This window comes from Saccoglossus kowalevskii, chromosome 14, assembly GCF_978046115.1.
Source record: "Saccoglossus kowalevskii chromosome 14, keSacKowa6.1, whole genome shotgun sequence".
Classification (NCBI taxonomy): Eukaryota; Metazoa; Hemichordata; class Enteropneusta; family Harrimaniidae; genus Saccoglossus; species Saccoglossus kowalevskii.
Window position 1 is genome coordinate 36,011,040 of NC_140654.1, and position 25,550 is coordinate 36,036,589.

Here is a 25,550-nt window from a genome sequence, read left to right on the forward strand (position 1 = left end):
AGATATCAGTGAAAAACCAAAAATTGACTAATCATTATGCAAATTAGGTAATTAGTATCCACGGATTATTACCAAAAACTAATCAAAACCTAGCATTAGTTCAGAGCATCTATGTATCAAGTTTCATCAAAATCCAATGAGTGATTCTTTAGATATCAGTGGAACAGTCATGGAACCACTAAAAAATAGCTAATTATAATGCAAATTAGGTAATTAATATGCACATATTTTTACCAAAAACTAATCAAATCTGCGCATATGTTCAGATCATTTATGTATCAAGTTTCATCAAAATCCAATGAGTGATTCTTTAGATATCAGTGGAACAGTCATAGAACAGCTAAAAATTAGCTAATTATCATGCAAATTAGGTAATTAACGAGCATGGATTTTTACCAAAACCTAATAAAATCTGCGCATTGGCCCAGAGCATCTATGCACCAAGTTTCATCAAAAACCGATGTATGGTTCTTGAGATAGTAGTGGAACAGTCGGACACACATACACACATACACACACACACACATACAGACACACTAACTGCAAAGACTCCCATTATGTGCTTCGCACATAGAAGTAAAAAATCTGATAATTTATTTAAATATTAACCAACAACCTTAATATGGGAGTATCTACTGAGGTGTTTCCATAAAACATAACTTACAAATTTGTTGGTGTACTGTAACCTTCATCTTCTGATTGTCGTGGACGTGACTTGGCGATAACTAATTCACCAGCAAGAGGATCCTCTTCATATTCTGATCTTCGTTGTATTCCTCTATATCCTGCACTCTTATACAGAAGCTCTTCATCATCCTTAATAGCATAAACAAACAAACAATATAATCAATTGAATATGGTCACACACTAAATTTCAGTTATTTCAGAATATACATCAGAATGTAGTAATTAAACAGTTACCATAGTAGTAAGTTTGTTAGCACATTGAGTATGAAACTAACCTGAGCTGCCCATGTTGACTTCTGACTTGGTTTGCTAGTTGTCTTGCTTTGAAACATTTCATCAAATGTAGGACTTGTGACCTTAGATTTAGGATCCCAGTCTTGCTTCTTTGTTTTACGAGCTACATGCAAAAAACAGTTTATGGCATCAGAAACAAGAATGGCATTCAAAATATGGCAATTATACTACAGTACTGTTTCATGTATTATAATCAAAGTATTATGAATGAAAATTAAGATTTCGCTGTTTTTCTGATTTATCGTTTTGGTTCACAAAAGACATAATAATAAGGTTATACACAAAATATCGCCTTCATGATAATTAAATGTATTTACCTATTCGAGCAATAAGTCTTTTCAACAGTGCTAATCTGATTATTATGTCTATCAAACATCAGACATGATTGTGTTTTGATGAAAATGTTGCTTTCTGACAACAAACCATCGTTGCCATGCCATATTTGATATCTTATGGTTTTTAATTACTAATTTTTACTAATTCAACCGTTTTTTAAAACTAATTCTAAAAAGTGGTTGACATTTCAGATTTGTCATAGTACACATATGTCATTTTACATAAGCACACCCAGCACTAATAGAGCAACAACATTACACACATACATGTACATACACAAAGACATACAGGCTAACAGAAAAAATTACCATTGGGTGTTTGGACATAAGATATTATGTTGCCAGGGTTACTGCATGGATGCAAGAGATATACATTCTCACCTGGTCTAGTGTTCTGTTCTTCAGACATTGTTCCTTTAGTTAAAGTTTGTGGTCGCTCTTTCTTTATATTAGTCATCCATGGTTTATCATAATTTTTAGTTCCTTTTTTAACTCCATTGTAATCTGGAAAATAGTGACATAGCTTTACAGACTCACTAGAGACATCAATGACAATACGCATAACTACTCTTATAGGTTTATAATATCAATATGTAAAATACTTTATTTTCACTTTGATTTTATTTTCACTGAAGGGATGATTCAGTGGTAAATAAAATCCAGCAAATATACTTTTTTTTCTATATTTACATTCAAATTTTATAAAATCAGTGAAAATAAACTTCATACAAAACACCCAAAATGTGTTTCTTCAGTGTAAATTAATTCCAGCTAAAAAAGAATAATTTTATAATACAATGATAGAGACATACCAGTAGAAGCCCATTTTGAAACATTGCCAGTACTTCTCCTCATAACATCAGCACTACTCTTAGGTGTTGGATAGTCACTATAACGTTTAGTCACACCTGTGCCTGACATTGTTTTCCTCATTGTAGATCCTGATGGAGGCAGACTTCTTGAAGCTGGAGGATTTTCCTGGTACTAGAAGAAAGTTGAGAAATAGTGATATTGTTAATTTTGAATAAAACTGGTGGTCTCTTCTTTCTCATCTGTACTCACTACTTGACATATCTCAGAATAAACAGATTATGTAAACACACCCCTACCAAATACACAATGTGTACGAGAAAAATCGACAGAACAAAATTCCATGTACCCCGGTAGTTTATAGTCTGCTGTTGTCTCAGACTGCATGTGTGGTATTTCGATGTTATCAAGGTTTGTTTTTACAATAAAAAATTTTTTTTCTGCCTTATAACAAATTCGATCACCTCTTTATAAAACAAAATTGTCATTGATCGTCGAACTTGAAAGTCATTGCTACAGCTAGTGTGAGTGAACTCAGCAGGCCACTACATACATTGCGATTTTCTACCCATACTGTTTGCAGTGATGTTTCAAATTTGCAAACACAATTTTATTGTCTTTATTGAACTCGTTGACTCACATATAATAATTTAGTGCATCCACGTCGAGTGACGTTGATTGACAACAGTTAATTAATCAAGCTTAGCAGCGTGTCTGCATACTGACTCATGTTTTTTACTTTTATTCAACAAAACTTATACAACATACAATCACTAATGTGATATTCATAGTCACATTCATACAATCGATCTATAAGTTGAAGAAAACGAGAACAGTCAGACGAGCAAAGAAATTTGCCTTTGCCTTTAAGAAAACTACTTCTATGAGAGAAAAGCACGTACCGGTATTTTACTTGTTTCATCCATTTTATTTAACACCTTCATCAGATAGTGGATAGGTTCATCTGGTAAATCACGTATTAGTCTGGCCATTAAATCCTGAAAAACATACATTGACACAGTCTCCTTCATACAAACGTACAGATAAACAAAAGTAAAACCAGTCAGCTATTTTTGAATCAGGACTTAACATACATGTATATGTGTGAAGTTTGAATATGATTGGTCTGAACATGTCAAAGATGTGGCTCCGTAACAGAATTCATTAAAGCAAAATGGCTGCCAGTTGGCCATTTTCAATCAAATTTGCTGAAAACAAGTAACATGCATCAAGGTTTTATTATCAAATATACCAATACATGTATGTACCAAGTTTGAATGAAATACGCCCATACACAACCACTGTCTAGATCCAGGTTTTGTAGTGACTTAGTTTTTACACAACCACTGTCTAGATCCAGGTTTTGTAGTGATTTAGTTTTTACACAACCACTGTCTAGATTCAGGTTTTGTATTAAATTTATTCATTATATAATAGTAGGTTGCCTAAGATTATATTCGTATTTTTTATGTTGTGAGCATTAAACTGTTAGTTGTAATGAAGATTTTGCCGATCTATTGCGATTCAACATGGCGGATGTGCAGTGACAACGCGTGTATGGACGGTCGGTCGAGTAGTCTGCAACGGACCATAAAATCGCCCTGCTTTTTTTCGGCAGTTTTTTTTTTTTACATCTTGTATATTTCATTCTCTCCTGACGCCTAAAAGAGTCTAATTTATATATTATCGTAGTCATATTCAAGAGTATGATGTTTATTGTGAATAGCCTGAATGGGTAAGCTTCGTTTTGACAATGAGCTGTTATTTCTGTGAACAATGTTAAATTATTCTTTGAATGCTCAGTTTATTTTTTGAAAACAACTAATTGTTTGATTTAAAACAAAATCATGCCGTTTTCCCCGTCAAAATCAAAGCATAAAGATCTTGCTACAACATCGGTGAATCTCTACAGTACTGCGTTGCGTTCACCACGAGGTCACTAAACCATCATTAACATATTTAAATGAGCCACGTGCATTGAAAACATGGCGGATAATGTCTCACATCGAGCATTTACGTTCGACCGAAATCATTCGTTTACGATGAAACTAAGTTGAATATTACTTCCAATTCATAAAAATTCAACGAATTACATTTTTGTGCGTTATTATAATCATTACTGAATAATAATCAACAATTTCAATACTTTGAAAACAAGTAAGTTATTCACTTGCAAAACACAGAATGACCAGATTGTGCTACCGTGATCATTTGCTACCGGTACAGTACTAATCACTAAGCAATGTATTTGTGTTTGTATTTATTCAAAACTTATTTTAGAACATACTTTACTTTTCGTTATCAACAAAATTATAAAAAAATAATGCATATTACATTATGTGAATTTTTTGGGGGGGGGGGGGAGGATTCAATTCCAACATTTCGCGATGCCTATGAACCAAAGACCTTTCACTCTTCTCTGAGTGTGACACCTAAACCAGAGGTTTTATGGTGTATAAACTGGCACTAAATGAAAAGGCTGTTAAACCTTATTCAAATTTATAAATACATGTTATTATGTATTTCATTATGAAAACTGACTAAATTAAATGTGATCTTATTTTTAATTGTTTGAACAGAATGATTTATATCGGTAATGACATTTTCATTCAATATTAATTGTGCAATTGTTTTTTTGTTTTTTTTATCTATTTTTTATTAATTTAAATAAATACATTTACAAAAAAAAAGAAAGAAAAAAAAAATTACAAAAAAAAAAAGAAAAGTGGATGGCTTAAAAGAAGTGGAAGTGGGGGAACATTATTGATAAGCTGACAAATCTGGCTAATAAGTGAATTACTCATAATTAAAATTATTCCATTTTTCATTAAATTTAGACATTGAACCATTATTGATAGCTATTTGTCGCTCTACAATGCGAGTGTTTAACATTATACTCTCCATGACTTCCACCTTTGGGACAGAACCTCTTTTCGATTCAGAATAGAGGTGCTGTTTACAGATTAAAATAAAAAGGTTGAGAGGATTACAATAAAAACTGCCATGTATTCCAAAACAAATATCCCTGTCAGACAATAAAATATCAACGTTTGTCCATTTTTTCCAGAGTTGCTGACATTTCCCCCAAAATCTTCTAGTAATAGTACATGTAATAAAAAGATGCTCAAGAGTTTCAATATCAGCGTTACAAAAAGTGCACAATGTACTATCAACTAATTTCCATAAACACAAAGTGTTATTTGTGTAAATTGCCCTATGTAAAAATTTATAATGAAATGCCTGCAGCCTGGAATCAAATGTACAGAGGAATGGTAGTTTAAAAATGGGTTTCCAATCTTCGTCCGGAATTCGAATTTCAAGCCGTTTTTCCCATTTATTTTGACAGCCCAAAGGAGGTACATTTTTCCTAACCAAATCCGAATACATTTTTTGTGAGGTTTAGGTTTGTCTCTAACATTAAGGACAAAATAATTGTCAATTGAATTTAATTTCTTAGGATTCTCCTGCAACTCCTTTTTCCATGACCTGGGAATAGCGTTTAACACAGATTGAAATTCCAAAAAATTTACATTGCAGTCGTATTTACACTTGAAATTTTCATAACTTAAAAAATGACCATCATCTCCTAATAAATCATTTACATACCAAATATTCTTTTCCTGCCACAACCTCCTGTTGACATAATCATCTTTTATAGCAATATTTGAATTATGCCACAAAACCTGACTTTGATAATTAAATTTTTGATGATTTATACAAGAATGCCAAATGTCCATTATTTCCGACCAAAAGTTATTTTTAATTGAAGTAATATACTTTTTAATAAAATTTGCATCTGCTTCCCAAATCTTATAATGTCCAATTTTCCTAAAAATATTAAAATAAAGTATTTTCCACGGGTGAGCACTTTTTTCTTGGGACTTTTTAATCCAAGTTAATTTTAACGCCTTGGAAAATAGTGTTAAATTAGGTAAATTTAAACCACCATATTCAACACCACGACTAAGAGTAGCCCTGGATATTTTAGCTCGCCTACCACTCCAAATAAATTGATTAATAATTGCATTAAGACGATTCATAAGTGCACTAGGAGGGGATGGCAAGGAGGAAAATAAATGGATCAGTTGTGAGATTGCAAGATTTTTAACAATTGTAACTTTACCCAAAAGAGATAGTGGTCTACAGCCCCATGAAGCAAACAAGGAAGAAATTTTTCTCAATTTATCTTCATAATTTAAGACCACCATGTTTTCTAAATTAAGGTCGAAGATCAGTCCCAATAATTCAAAATTATTTTCTAACCATATTAAATTAAATGTGGGGCATATTCTGTCACTGCATCCCTTTTTTGACCCAAACCAAACAGCCTTTGTCTTGCCTACATTCAATTTCAAGCCTGAAACTAAAGCAAAATTCTTCAGTACCTGGAAGACAGTACGTAGAGAGGATTCTGAACCATCTAATGTTAAAAATGTGTCATCTGCATACTGACTTAATAATAATGTTTTATTATCAATCTTTATTCCTTTAATATCACGATTGTTTTTCAAAGCCTGGGCCAGAAATTCGACTGCAATAATAAAAATGTATGGAGACAAGGGGTCTCCTTGCCTAACACCCCGGGATACTTTAAACATTTCACCGTTATTTATAACACATGAGACAGAATCCTTGTAAAGACATTTAACCCAACTCCTCAAAGAAGCACCAAAATTAAATTTTAAGAGAACCTCATCAATGTAGCTCCATTCAATAGAGTCAAAAGCTTTTTCGAAATCCAACAATAACAACAGACCAGGAATTTTGTTAAGCTCAGTGTACTGCAACACGTCATACAAGTAACGAGTATTTTCACCAATGAACCTATCTTTAATATATCCAGTTTGAGAATCACTAATAATATCCGGAAGAATCGTTTTAAGTCTCTCGGCTATACAGCCTGAAGCCAGCTTGTAATCTGTATTCAATAATGAGATCGGACGCCAATTTTTTAGAATGGATTTGTCCTTATCTTTCTTAGGAATTAAAGTGATAACACCTTGTTTTTGTGTAATCGACATGTAACCAAGAGACAATGAATAATTAATAGACTTTACTAGGAAATAATGAATATCGTTCCAGAAAAACTTATAAAATTCACAAGGAAATCCATCACTACCTGGTGTCTTATTATTTTCCATTTTTTTCAAAACTGATAGAATTTCTGTATAAGTGATCTCACCATTGCACTGTTCTTTTTGAATTTCAGACAAACTGGGGGATAGGACTGAAAAACAATTATCAATCGGTACAGTAGGTTTCGAGGTATAAAGGTTTTCATAAAACAATTTTTCAGTGTACAAAATTTCCTTAGGGTCTGAAATTGACCGGTCATCATCCACTTTCAAATGTGTTATGGTTTTATCAATATAATTCCTTTTTTCTAAGTTTAGAAAAAATTTAGTATTACGCTCACCATGCTCAACCCATTGAACTTTCGACCTCATTATTGCACCCTGGGTTTTAATTTTCTGCATATTTTCCAACTCTTGCTTCTTATTCTCTAATTTAATAACCAAATCATTTGAGTTTTGTATATTTAATTCTTGTTCCAAGGCGTTAATTTCATTCTCAATTTTTTGAAAATTGTTCACATTTTCTTTTTTCCTATAAGTACTGTAAGCAATCGTCGTACCCCGTACTTTAAGTTTTAACATTTCAAACAATAGTTGGGGGTTAATAGAGAAATTCCAGTCATTGTCTGACACTACGGTGTCACCCTCCCCAATTTTGTATTGCTCAACAACCTCTTCGATTGACGTTTTAACCTTTTGTGTATAAACATTGTCATGCAATAGTGAAGTATTAAATTTCCAGAAACCTCTCCCTCTTTTTTGTAAGTAAAAATTACAAATAATTGTAGTCGTACTGTGATCCGAACGGTACCCGTACGAAATATCTGAATTTTTAACAAAATTGTGCAATTGTTAAAATGCCTACCTACACATTTATTGTTTTTGTTTCTGTTGCTCTGAAATAGACATTTGTAAAAAAAAAAAAATTAAAAAATCATTCAAAAAAAAAAAAAGATGTAGCCATGTAGCCCCTTTCTGTTATCTGTTTCCAACGTCTTTCAAAGTAAAACTGGTGAAGCCATGTAATTACCATACAATCATCAACTGTGGGAAAACTTGTATGTTATTGAAAATCTTTATTTCGTTGTCTGTGATCAAAATATTCTCTAACAATCTGTATTCTGGTGGCACTACACTGCGCATTTATGCACAGTCAGTATCCCAATGCGCAATCTCAGCTTACTAAGTGATGATGGTGGTTGAAATGGAAAACTGAATACAAAAATCCAGTAACATCTCAAACGAATTTCCGTCTGCTGTGAATGCATGTTTCGTTACATCAAATAAATAACCCAATTTTATGATAGAAGCTTACGATCTTGTGCCATACAGGGTCAAGTGATTGAGCAATAACAAATGTGGATTTATGTATCAGGTCATTGAATGTATCCAAAAACATTGTACCAATGATCTGAAATTTCAGGAGTGCTCGCTGTAGGTTTATCAATCTTGCGTATTGTCTTGTTCTTTTCCAATCCTGCATTTCAGTTACTAGAATTTATACTAAAAAAAATAGTTTCTGTTTTTCTTCTAATAATTCGGCCACTCTCAAAAACAAATATTTTTCCATGGTTGAAATGCGAGAAGAATACAAAACTACTGTGATTGCATAGCGATACCTGTAGGGCCATTGTCAATTAGTTCGCCTGATCAACACAGCGTTATACATAGGACTGATATTGAATCACGGAGAGTAAAATCTTGTGATACTAATCTCTAGAACCACTCAGATTGGTACATATGTCTTATGAACCCACATGTGTATATCTTTAACAATACTCATTTTAAACTTTTTTTTTTTTTTACAGTGGTGCTGTGTACTGCTTCAATTTCGCAAGGCAATTTTTTCTGGGTTCCTACAACATGGAGTGTCAGGGACTTTATTGAAATTTCATAGAATCCTGAATATATCTAGAAGTGAAAATTAAATGGTTTACAGTATTTTATACCCATTAATAATGATTGAAATGCAATAATATCACTGCACTAAAATAACTTCAAACAATTATTGTTACTTCTCCATTGAAGGTTATGAGCAGACCAACCTTTACTGGCTTCCTTAAAGTGCCTGTGCAATGCCCACCCTCACGTTTCCCATTTTAGATCTGTGTCCCACTGAAAAGGGTAGTTAATGATTTTTTTGCTGCAAATGATTACTCGTATCCAAGTAAATTTGGAATATTTCTCGTGTTGTAGCCACGCCCACCTATCGTGAAACGATCGACTGTTTCCGGATTTCCGACTCTCGCCGAAAGTGCGCCACCAAATGACAAAATGTGAGAGGAAGTCATACCCCTGAGCCATAATAACACTGGTCGTTCAGTATATTTTTAAACGATATACATTTTTCGGTCGGCGTTTTTTTCTTTTTTTTGTTTATTTTCTTTTTTTTTTTGAGAGAGAGTTTTTAGATGTTGTGTTGTGGACAGTTGCAGTGAAACGTATAGCCATAGTGTATGTATTCACACGTTTCTAATCGATCCGAAGGTGCGACATCACTTAAACTTAAACCTGGCGCAACACTTTTGAAAGAAATAGATTCCGGACCAGCCCATGATCACCGAGGCGGATTTCAGAAGAGAGAGAGAGATGTCCGGCAAGTGTTTCAAATTCTGATTATCGTTTTATAGAGACCATTTAGTCCCTGTTAAGTAAAAGGTAGCAATAATTTTGACAGTGACACGAAAACGAAGCGTTGCACAAACAGGAAATTACACAGCCCTTACACACTACTAACTGTTTTTATTTTCGAAGGCTAAAAGTTTCTGAATTGTTTGGTGATTGGTGTTGAATGTCGAATTCACACCTCTGTTCTTTTTTTCCTTCATGCTTGCAGCTTGATCTGCGTAATAATTTATGAAATAAGAATCCGGGCTTGGTCAATTTTTTTCCACCAAATAAAGTTTTAATACAATGTTATAATTATGACAATCGCGCCATGGATCAAGCTAACTCGAATCCACTCTGAATTTATCTGTATGTGTGTCGACCTTGATTATTTTTGTTATCCAATTAAACGCCGCTTTTAACGCACTTGCCCTCGCCGTGACCCGACGCGTTCACCTATTTCAACAAAATGTCAATTTATTTCCACGCGGCTGTCATTTATTTAGTAACTGTGATTTGTCGTTTTTTTTAATTATTTTATAGTGATCACTATTAATAGTCTAATGTTTAGAATGTCAAAATATGTTCTCTTTTATTTTAATTTTGAAAGTTTTACTCAGACGATCGATGAAATAAAACAGTGTAGTGACGTGCCTAGTAACCTGCTAAGTAAAGAGATAATTCCGATGTCAAATTCTATTTTGTCCAGCAACAGTGTACAAACGTGCGCCGGTGTCGATGACGATCACGGTGACCAGCTACACCAAAACGGACATATTTCGCATCTAACTCAACCCCATGTAACAAAAATTGATACTATGTGTTCATTATGGTTCATTCTTCCTCGACGAACAAGTACATAAGCGACAATATAGTCAAAGACGAGAAAACTGCACAAGAAATTTGCCTTATTTACACGTATTGGCAATGCAAGCTGCCATGCGACTTCCCCTTCTGACGTCACAAGGGGAATGTCTGTATGCAAATGAGAAGCTAATGAGGAGCCTCATTTTAAAATACACAAAAATAAAGTTGCCGTAGACTGAGTTTAAAACACATTTTTTCACTTAAAAAAATAATAATTCATGCTTAGAAACATAAAAATTAATAATAATTATGTATAAATTGATAATTTTAAACGCAAAAATAGCAGCCATTTCACAGGCACTTTAATTATTACATGTACTTGCTCTGAAAACATAGCTTTTACAATTGTTTAAATTAACAGATGTTGTTGTTCTATGTACAATGAATACATTTTAAATAAACCTTACTGTGTTAATAACAAATTGTACTTGACAACATGAAAATGAATCTGATGCCCAGTGGTGATGTTGAAACAAACCCAGGTCTTGGTAATATACTAAGACCTGATTAACAAAGAAGTCATGTACATCAAGTTTTACTCAGATTTATGAATGCAGTTTCTTGAGCAAGTATACATGTATGACAAATAGTTTTGTTGCACTTGTGTACTCTGAGATTCTGAACATGGGTCAGTGGAAGTTATTAGTTGTCAGTACAAAACTAGATTATGGGAAATCACTTTATGATGAGTTGTACCCACAAAGAGTACATATTTATTCACCTGTTTGCAGATGTTCCTTGTACTACTTTATAATCAAATAACGGGGACTGACATTTCATGTCTTGTTTTTTTTTTAAATTTTTGATGCAGGTCAGTTTCACTTTGCAGTGCAAACTCTGATCAGTGTGGGGGAACATACACGCCATGTACTACTATATAAGAGGCAGAATGTGTGCTATTATATATAATAAAATACCGTCTGATGCAGTATTGCTTTATTCCCACTGATGTTTATACCTTATATGTTTATACTGATTTCTCACCCGGCCCCAGGCCACTGTTATGAACATGTTTTCAGCACTTAGATTACTGGATGTAAACATATCGTCTCTTCTACAGGACTGCATGGTTCAAACGAATTTAAAGTTTCCACCCGTTAACACAAGCGTGAAAATAATGAACCTGGTACCCACAGGCAGCGGTAAGTAACCATGGTTCCAAATACTCGTGGTCTGTCCCACACAGTATGACGCTAGGCGGGTCTACAAATGGGCAACAAACACATACCTCAAACAGTTTGCCGATGCCATGGTTCTCTAAATATCTCTGGACCCTGTGTTGTGAAGACATCTTAGTGACACAGTATCGGTTACAGTGTGGTTCAGGCTCAGTAAAATCCAGCAAAATGTTTGACGGACAAAAATAAAGGCTTAATGCTTATGTCAGGGAAGTATTTGTTGGACGCTACCGTTGATGGCGCTCTATTTCAACGCATGCGTACTGTGCGTATTAAAGCCCAAGGTTTCATCAAGAGCATAACAAAATCCTACTCATAATTTTTGAAAAAAATTGGGATAAATCACATGATAATGTTTATTGGGTTATTATGTAAAATCATGAAGCTATTGTCCATAAAATAGCGTTCTTTTGTGACGTATTTTGGAAAACTTGTCCTAATATTCTCCAAAAATCGTTATTTTTAGAACAATTCCATAGAGCAAAAAAATGCATTTTTGGCACTTTTTAAAACCCAGATTTGTTAAATAATTGAGGACAACTCCAAGTACCCCATCATTCACAATATATCATTTTTCAGCCTATGTCACTAGACTTTAATTTGAGATAAGGTTATAATACTGACAAAATGGCAATTATCCACAAAAATACAACCATCATTTCCTCGAAAATTAAGAAGGTGATGCCCAACTTTAAAAATTCAATATTCTTATAATGTCTGGAAGAACAATTTATTGGAAAATGATTTTTTTATGAGTGGGCTTCTACCGTAATGTAGCCACTCGTCACAGTGAGATAATGGTTGTGTGCAATTCTATTAAGACTAAATTACTAAATCATTTTGTAATGATAACACAAAATAACAAAAAACAATTCAATTATGTATTTCTCAAAAACTACCATTTGAATTTAAATGAACTTTTATAATCGATTTGATTATTACAAATATTTTAATTATCACACTCGAGACAGACTGTCATCGTTGTAAGATACATAATGAGTCTTTTTTCAATTAATTTCATATTCTGAACATTCCATGTCTTTTAGTTTCTATGATGCCCAGTTAAAAACTGTTGAGAGTCGGGTCCGCGTGAGAGGGCGTGCTTCCTCTGAAGCTGTATATGTGTTCTTTTTACGAAAACGTATTGAATAACGTCAATTATCATTCAAAAAAAAAAATGATTTTTTTTCTTCCGCGATTCATTTTAAGTACATGTGTGCATGATTCATTTACTTTTTGTTATGACAAGTTACAATGATTTTAAATTTTTGTATCAAGTTAGTATGTTCGTTAGTTATGTTTAAAGTTATTTCTATCCAGTATTTGCAGACCATAAAAAGTTGTTGAAGTTTCACAGTACACTGTCCTCACGGTAGTTAAAGGTTGAACAAATTACATGAATAGCGTTTTTTTTTTAATGTATAGACGTATAATTTTGCATTTCTAATAAGTCACGGAACATACATATTAAACAAAAACATACATACAAAAGCTCAAATCCATGAAAAATTAAATATAAATATAAAGAATGAAAAGAATACTTTGGCTGTGAAAGATTTTATTCTTCTCTTTATATTTTGATTTCATTTGCACAACATAAGTACACTATTATGAAAAGAGAGCATTTCCGTTTCTTGCTTGACATCATGATTTACTAACTTGGATTGCTCAGTATTATAATACCCTGTAATTTAAAAAACAACAACATTGAACAACCCTTACACCTAAATGCATGGCTACAATACACCGTACATAAATACATGGCTACAATACACCGTACATAAATACATGGCTACAATACACCGTACATAAATACATGGCTACAATACACCGTACATAAATACATGGCTACAATACACCGTACATAAATACATGGCTACAATACACCGTACATAAATACATGGCTACAATACACCGTACATAAATACATGGCTACAATACACCGTACATAAATACATGACTACAATACACCGTACATAAATACATGGCTACAATACACCGTACATAAATACATGGCTACAATACACCGTACATAAATACATGGCTACAATACACCGTACATAAATACATGGCTACAACACACCGTACATAAATACATGGCTACAATACACTGTACATAAATACATGGCTACAATACACCGTACATAAATACATGGCTACAATACAACGTACATAAATACATGGCTACAATACACCGTACATAAATACATGGCTACAATACACCGTACATAAATACATGGCTACAATACACCGTACATAAATACACGGCTACAATACACCGTACATAAATACATGGCTACAATACACCGTACATAAATACATGGCTACAATACACCGTACATAAATACATGGCTACAATACACCGTACATAAATACATGGCTACAATACAACGTACATAAATACATGGCTACAATACACCGTACCTAAATACATGGCTACAATACACCGTACATAAATACATGGCTACAATGCATCGTACATAAATACATGGCTACAATACACCGTACATAAATACATGGATACAATACACCGTACATAAATACATGGCTACAATACACCGTACCTAAATACATGGCTACAATACACCGTACCTAAATACATGGCTACAATACACCGTACATAAATACATGGCTACAATACACCGTACATAAATACATGGCTACAATACACCGTACATAAATACATGGCTACAATACACCGTACATAAATACATGGCTACAATACACCATACATAAATACATGGCTACAATACACCGTACATAAATACATGGCTACAATACACCGTACCTAAATACATGGCTACAATACACCGTACCTAAATACATGGCTACAATACACCGTACATAAATACATGGCTACAATACACCGTACATAAATACATGGCTACAATACACCGTACATAAATACATGGCTACAATACAACGTACATAAATACATGGCTACAATACACCGTACCTAAATACATGGCTACAATACACCGTACATAAATACATGGCTACAATACACCGTACATAAATACATGGCTACAATACACCGTACATAAATACATGGCTACAATACACCGTACATAAATACATGGCTACAATACACCATACATAAATACATGGCTACAATACACCGTACATAAATACATGGCTACAATACACCGTACCTAAATACATGGCTACAATACACCGTACCTAAATACATGGCTACAATACACCGTACATAAATACATGGCTACAATACACCGTACATAAATACATGGCTACAATACACCGTACATAAATACATGGCTACAATACAACGTACATAAATACATGGCTACAATACACCGTACCTAAATACATGGCTACAATACACCGTACATAAATACATGGCTACAATGCATCGTACATAAATACATGGCTACAATACACCGTACATAAATACATGGATACAATACACCGTACATAAATACATGGCTACAATACACCGTACCTAAATACATGGCTACAATACACCGTACCTAAATACATGGCTACAATACACCGTACATAAATACATGGCTACAATACACCGTACATAAATACATGGCTACAATACACCGTACATAAATACATGGCTACAATACACCGTACATAAATACATGGCTACAATACACCATACATAAATACATGGCTACAATACACCGTACATAAATACATGGCTACAATACACCGTACCTAAATACATGGCTACAATACATCGTACCTAAATACATGGCTACAATACACCGTACATAAATACATGGCTACAATGCATCGTACATAAATACATGGATACAATACATCGTACATAAATACATGGCTACAATACACCGTACCTAAATACATGGCTACAATACACCGTACCTAAATACATGGCTACAATACACCGTACATAAATACATGGCTACAATACACCGTACATAAATACATGGCTACAATACACCGTACATAAATACATGGCTACAATACACCGTACATAAATACATGGCTAAAATACACCGTATCTAAATACATGGCTACAATACACCGTACATAAATACATGGCTACAATACACCGTACATAAATACATGGCTACAATACACCGTACATAAATACATGGCTACAATACACCGTACATAAATACATGGCTACAATACATCGTACATAAATACATGGCTACAATACACCGTACATAAATACATGGCTACAATACACCGTACATAAATACATGGCTACAATACACCATACCTAAATACATGGCTACAATACACCGTACCTAAATACATGGCTACAATACACCGTACATAAATACATGGCTACAATACACCGTACCTAAATACATGGCTACAATACACCGTACCTAAATACATGGCTACAATACACCGTACATAAATACATGGCTACAATACACCGTACATAAATACATGGCTACAATACATCGTACATAAATACATGGCTACAATACATCGTACATAAATACATGGCTACAATACACCGTACATAAATACATGGATACAATACACCGTACATAAATACATGGCTACAATACACCGTACATAAATACATGGCTACAATACACCGTACCTAAATACATGGCTACAATACACCGTACCTAAATACATGGCTACAATACACCGTACATAAATACATGGCTACAATACACCGTACATAAATACATGGCTACAATACACCGTACATAAATACATGGCTACAATACACAGTATCTAAATACATGGCTACAATACACCGTACATAAATACATGGCTACAATACACCGTACATAAATACATGGCTACAATACACCGTACATAAATACATGGCTACAATACACCGTACATAAATACATGGCTACAATACACCGTACATAAATACATGGCTACAATACACCGTCCCTAAATACATGGCTACAATACACCGTACATAAATACATGGCTACAATACACCGTACATAAATACATGGCTGCAATACACCGTACCTAAATACATGGCTACAATACACCGTACCTAAATACATGGCTACAATACACCGTACCTAAATACATGGCTGTAATACACCGTACATAAATACATGGCTACAATACACCGTACCTAAATACATGGCTACAATACACCGTACCTAAATACATGGCTACAATACACCGTACATAAATACATGGCTACAATACACCGTACATAAATACATGGCTACAATACACCGTACATAAATACATGGCTACAATACACCGTACATAAATACATGGCTACAATACACCGTACATAAATACATGGCTACAATACACCGTACATAAATACATGGCTACAATACATCGTACATAAATACATGGCTACAATACACCGTACATAAATACATGGCTACAATACACCGTACATAAATACATGGCTACAATACACCGTACATAAATACATGGCTACAATACACCGTACATAAATACATGGCTACAATACACCGTACATAAATACATGGCTACAATACACCGTACATAAATACATGGCTACAATACACCGTACATAAATACATGGCAACAATACACCGTACATAAATACATGGCTACAATACACCGTACATAAATACATGGCTACAATACACCGTACATAAATACATGGCTACAATACACCGTACATAGATACATGGCTACAATACACCGTACATAAATACATGGCTACAATACACCGTACCTAAATACATGGCTACAATACACCGTACCTAAATACATGGCTACAATACACCGTACCTAAATACATGGCTACAATACACCGTACCTAAATACATGGCTACAATACACCGTACCTAAATACATGGCTACAATACACCGTACCTAAATACATGGCTACAATACACCGTACCTAAATACATGGCTACAATACACCGTACATAAATACATGGCTACAATACACCGTACATAAATACATGGCTACAATACACCGTACATAAACACATGGCTACAATACACCGTACATAAACACATGGCTACAATACACCGTACCTAAATACATGGCTACAATACACCGTACATAAATACGTGGCTACAATACACCGTACATAAATACATGGCTACAATACGTCGTAAATAAATACATGGCTACAATACACCGTACATAAATACATGGCTACAATACACCGTACCTAAATACATGGCTACAATACACCGTACATAAATACATGGCTACAATACACCGTACATAAATACAAGGCTACAATACACCGTACATAAATACATGGCTACAATGCACCGTACATAAATACATGGCTGCAATACACCGTACATAAATACATGGCTACAATACACCGTACATAAATACATGGCTACAATACACCGTACATAAATACATGGCTACAATACACCGTGCATAAATACATGGCTACAATACACCGTACATAAATACATGGCTACAATACACCGTGCATAAATACATGGCTACAATACACCGTACATAAATACATGGCTACAATACACCGTACATAAATACATGGCTACAATACACCGTACATAAATACATGGATACAATACACCGTACCTAAATACATGGCTACAATACACCGTACCTAAATACATGGCTACAATACACCATACCTAAATACATGGCTACAATACACCGTACCTAAATACATGGCTACAATACACCGTACATAAATACATGGCTACAATACACCGTACCTAAATACATGGCTACAATACACCGTACCTAAATACATGGCTACAATACACCGTACATAAATACATGGCTACAATACACCGTACATAAATACATGGCTACAATACACCGTACATAAATACATGGCTACAATACATCGTACATAAATACATGGCTACAATACACCGTACATAAATACATGGATACAATACACCGTACATAAATACATGGCTACAATACACCGTACATAAATACATGGCTACAATACACCGTACCTAAATACATGGCTACAATACACCGTACCTAAATACATGGCTACAATACACCGTACATAAATACATGGCTACAATACACCGTACATCAATACATGGCTACAATACACCGTACATAAATACATGGCTACAATACACCGTATCTAAATACATGGCTACAATACACCGTACATAAATACATGGCTACAATACACCGTACATAAATACATGGCTACAATACACCGTACATAAATACATGGCTACAATACACCGTACATAAATACATGGCTACAATACACCGTACATAAATACATGGCTACAATACACCGTACATAAATACATGGCTACAATACACCATACATAAATACATGGCTACAATACACCGTACATAAATACATGGCTACAATACACTGTACCTAAATACATGGCTACAATACACCGTACCTAAATACATGGCTACAATACACCGTACATAAATACATGGCTGCAATACACCGTACCTAAATACATGGCTACAATACACCGTACCTAAATACATGGCTACAATACACCGTACCTAAATACATGGCTGTAATACACCGTACATAAATACATGGCTACAATACACCGTACCTAAATACATGGCTACAATACACCGTACCTAAATACATGGCTACATATACACCGTACATAAATACATGGCTACAATACACCGTACATAAATACATGGCTACAATACACCGTACATAAATACATGGCTACAATACACCGTACATAAATACATGGCTACAATACACCGTACATAAATACATGGCTACAATACACCGTACATAAATACATGGCTACAATACACCGTACATAAATACATGGCTACAATACACCGTACATAAATACATGGCTACAATACACCGTACATAAATACATGGCTACAATACACCGTACATAAATACATGGCTACAATACACCGTACATAAATACATGGCTACAATACACCGTACATAAATACATGGCTACAATACACCGTACATAAATACATGGCTACAATACACCGTACATAAATACATGGCTACAATACACCGTACATAAATACATGGCAACAATACACCGTACATAAATACATGGCTACAATACACCGTACATAAATACATGGCTACAATACACCGTACATAAATACATGGCTACAATACACCGTACATAAATACATGGCTACAATACACCGTACCTAAATACATGGCTACAATACACCGTACCTAAATACATGGCTACAATACACCGTACCTAAATACATGGCTACAATACACCGTACCTAAATACATGGCTACAATACACCGTACCTAAATACATGGCTACAATACACCGTACCTAAATACATGGCTACAATACACCGTACCTAAATACATGGCTACAATACACCGTACATAAATACATGGCTACAATACAACGTACATAAATACATGGCTACAATACACCGTACATAAACACATGGCTACAATACACCGTACATAAACACATGGCTACAATACACCGTACCTAAATACATGGCTACAATACACCGTACCTAAATACATGGCTACAATACACCGTACATAAATACATGGCTACAATACACCGTACATAAATACATGGCTACAATACACCGTACCTAAATACATGGCTACAATACACCGTACCTAAATACATGGCTACAATACACCGTACCTAAATACATGGCTGTAATACACCGTACATAAATACATGGCTACAATACACCGTACCTAAATACATGGCTACAATACACCGTACCTAAATACATGGCTACATATACACCGTACATAAATACATGGCTACAATACACCGTACATAAATACATGGCTACAATACACCGTACATAAATACATGGCTACAATACACCGTACATAAATACATGGCTACAATACACCGTACATAAATACATGGCTACAATACACCGTACATAAATACATGGCTACAATACACCGTACATAAATACATGGCTACAATACACCGTACATAAATACATGGCTACAATACACCGTACATAAATACATGGCTACAATACACCGTACATAAATACATGGCTACAATACACCGTACATAAATACATGGCTACAATACACCGTACATAAATACATGGCTACAATACACCGTACATAAATACATGGCTACAATACACCGTACATAAATACATGGCTACAATACACCGTACATAAATACATGGCAACAATACACCGTACATAAATACATGGCTACAATACACCGTACATAAATACATGGCTACAATACACCGTACATAAATACATGGCTACAATACACCGTACATAAATACATGGCTACAATACACCGTACCTAAATACATGGCTACAATACACCGTACCTAAATACATGGCTACAATACACCGTACCTAAATACATGGCTACAATACACCGTACCTAAATACATGGCTACAATACACCGTACCTAAATACATGGCTACAATACACCGTACCTAAATACATGGCTACAATACACCGTACCTAAATACATGGCTACAATACACCGTACATAAATACATGGCTACAATACACCGTACATAAATACATGGCTACAATACACCGTACATAAACACATGGCTACAATACACCGTACATAAACACATGGCTACAATACACCGTACCTAAATACATGGCTACAATACACCGTACCTAAATACATGGCTACAATACACCGTACATAAATACATGGCTACAATACGTCGTAAATAAATACATGGCTACAATACACCGTACATAAATACATGGCTACAATACACCGTACCTAAATACATGGCTACAATACACCGTACATAAATACATGGCTACAATACACCGTACATAAATACAAGGCTACAATACACCGTACATAAATACATGGCTACAATACACCGTACATAAATACATGGCTGCAATACACCGTACATAAATACATGGCTACAATACACCGTACATAAATACATGGCTACAATACACCGTACATAAACACATGGCTACAATACACCGTACCTAAATACATGGCTACAATACACCGTACCTAAATACATGGCTACAATACACCGTACATAAATACATGGCTACAATACGTCGTAAATAAATACATGGCTACAATACACCGTACCTAAATACATGGCTACAATACACCGTACCTAAATACATGGCTACAATACACCGTACATAAATACATGGCTACAATACACCGTACATAAATACAAGGCTACAATACACCGTACATAAATACATGGCTACAATACACCGTACATAAATACATGGCTGCAATACACCGTACATAAATACATGGCTACAATACACCGTACATAAATACATGGCTACAATACACCGTACATAAATACATGGCTACAATACACCGTGCATAAATACATGGCTACAATACACAGTACATAAATACATGGCTACAATACACCGTGCATAAATACATGGCTACAATACACCGTACATAAATACATGGCTACAATACACCGTACATAAATACATGGCTACAATACACCGTACATAAATACATGGCTACAATACATCGTACATAAATACATGGCTACAATACACCGTACATAAATACATGGATACAATACACCGTACATAAATACATGGCTACAATACACCATACCTAAATACATGGCTACAATACACCGTACCTAAATACATGGCTACAATACACCGTACATAAATACATGGCTACAATACACCGTACATAAATACATGGCTACAATACACCGTACATAAATACATGGCTACAATACACCGTACATAAATACATGGCTACAATACACCGTACATAAATACATGGGTACAATACACCGTACATAAATACATGGCAACAATACACCGTACATAAATACATGGCTACAATACACCGTACATAAATACATGGCTACAATACATCGTACATAAATACATGGCTACAATACACCATACATAAATACATGGCTACAATACACCGTACATAAATACATGGCAACAATACACCGTACATAAATACATGGCTACAATACACCGTACATAAATACATGGCTACAATACACCGTACCTAAATACATGGCTACAATACACCGTACCTAAATACATGGCTACAATACACCGTACATAAATACATGGCTACAATGCATCGTACATAAATACATGGCTATAATACACCGTACATAAATACATGGATACAATACACCGTACATAAATACATGGCTACAATACACCGTACCTAAATACATGGCTACAATACACCGTACCTAAATACATGGCTACAATACACCGTACATAAATACATGGCTACAATACACCGTACATAAATACATGGCTACAATACACCGTACATAAATACATGGCTACAATACACTGTACATAAATACATGGCTACAATACAACGTACATAAATACATGGCTACAATACACCGTACATAAATACATGGCTACAATACACCGTACATAAATACATGGCTACAATACAACGTACATAAATACATGGCTACAATACACCGTACATAAATACATGGCTACAATACACCGTACATAAATACATGGCTACAATGCACCGTACATAAATACATGGCTACAATACACCATACATAAATACATGGATACAATACACCGTACATAAATACATGGCTACAATACACCGTACATAAATACATGGCTACAATACACCGTACCTAAATACATGGCTACAATACACCGTACATAAATACATGGCTACAATACACCGTACATAAATACATGGCTACAATACACCGTACATAAATACATGGCTACAATACACCGTACATAAATACATGGCTACAATACACCGTACATAAATACATGGCTACAATACACCGTACATAAATACATGGCTACAATACACCGTACATAAATACATGGCTACAATACACCGTACATAAATACATGGCTACAATACACCGTACATAAATACATGGCTACAATACACTGTACATAAATACATGGCTACAATACACCGTACATAAATACATGGCTACAATACACCGTACATAAATACATGGCTACAATACACCGTACATAAATACATGGCTACAATACACCGTACATAAATACATGGCTACAATACACCGTACATAAATACATGGCTACAATACACCGTACATAAATACATGGCTACAATACACCGTACATAAATACATGGCTACAATACACCGTACATAAATACATGGCTACAATACACCGTACATAAATACATGGCTACAATACACCGTACATAAATACATGGCTACAATACACCGTACCTAAATACATGGCTACAATACACCGTACCTAAATACATGGCTACAATACACCGTACCTAAATACATGGCTACAATACACCGTACCTAAATACATGGCTACAATACACCGTACCTAAATACATGGCTACAATACACCGTACCTAAATACATGGCTACAATACACCGTACATAAATACATGGCTACAATACACCGTACATAAATACATGGCTACAATACACCGTACATAAATACATGGATACAATACACCGTACATAAATACAGGGATACAATACACCGTACATAAATACATGGCTACAATACACCGTGCATAAATACATGGCTACAATACACCGTACATAAATACATGGCTACAATACACCGTACATAAATACATGGCTACAATACACCGTACATAAATACATGGATACAATACACCGTACCTAAATACATGGCTACAATACACCGTACATAAATACATGGCTACAATACACCGTACATAAATACATGGCTACAATACACCGTACATAAATACATGGCTACAATACACCGTACATAAATACATGGCTACAATACACCGTATCTAAATACATGGCTACAATACACCGTACATAAATACATGGCTACAATACACCGTACATAAATACATGGCTACAATACACCGTACATAAATACATGGCTACAATACACCGTACATAAATACATGGCTACAATACATCGTACATAAATACATGGCTACAATACACCGTACATAAATACATGGCTACAATACACCGTACATAAATACATGGCTACAATACACCATACCTAAATACATGGCTACAATACACCGTACCTAAATACATGGCTACAATACACCGTACATAAATACATGGCTACAATACACCGTACCTAAATACATGGCTACAATACACCGTACCTAAATACATGGCTACAATACACCGTACATAAATACATGGCTACAATACACCGTACATAAATACATGGCTACAATACATCGTACATAAATACATGGCTACAATACATCGTACATAAATACATGGCTACAATACACCGTACATAAATACATGGATACAATACACCGTACATAAATACATGGCTACAATACACTGTACATAAATACATGGCTACAATACACCGTACCTAAATACATGGCTACAATACACCGTACCTAAATACATGGCTACAATACACCGTACATAAATACATGGCTACAATACACCGTACATAAATACATGGCTACAATACACCGTACATAAATACATGGCTACAATACACCGTATCTAAATACATGGCTACAATACACCGTACATAAATACATGGCTACAATACACCGTACATAAATACATGGCTACAATACACCGTACATAAATACATGGCTACAATACACCGTACATAAATACATGGCTACAATACACCGTACATAAATACATGGCTACAATACACCGTACATAAATACATGGCTACAATACACCGTCCCTAAATACATGGCTACAATACACCGTACATAAATACATGGCTGCAATACACCGTACCTAAATACATGGCTACAATACACCGTACCTAAATACATGGCTGTAATACACCGTACATAAATACATGGCTACAATACACCATACATAAATACATGGCTA

At 34.7% G+C, this 25,550-nt stretch overlaps 1 protein-coding gene across 1 annotated transcript in view; it reads right to left on the reverse strand.

The window, feature by feature from the left end:
• The window catches only part of LOC102805081 (uncharacterized protein C8orf34 homolog), a 42,026-nt gene extending 29,935 nt beyond the window's left edge, over positions 1-12,091 (reverse strand). The window contains exons 1-6 of the mRNA XM_085508183.1: positions 11,904-12,091; positions 3,029-3,124; positions 2,129-2,300; positions 1,698-1,820; positions 963-1,084; positions 665-816 (exon numbers count right to left, since the gene is read on the reverse strand). Of these exons, the coding sequence (XP_085364309.1) occupies positions 665-816; positions 963-1,084; positions 1,698-1,820; positions 2,129-2,300; positions 3,029-3,124; positions 11,904-11,966 (728 nt within the window). The 5' untranslated portion in view covers positions 11,967-12,091. The remainder of the gene's footprint in view (positions 1-664; positions 817-962; positions 1,085-1,697; positions 1,821-2,128; positions 2,301-3,028; positions 3,125-11,903) is intronic.
• Positions 12,092-25,550: the final 13,459 nt, after the last annotated feature.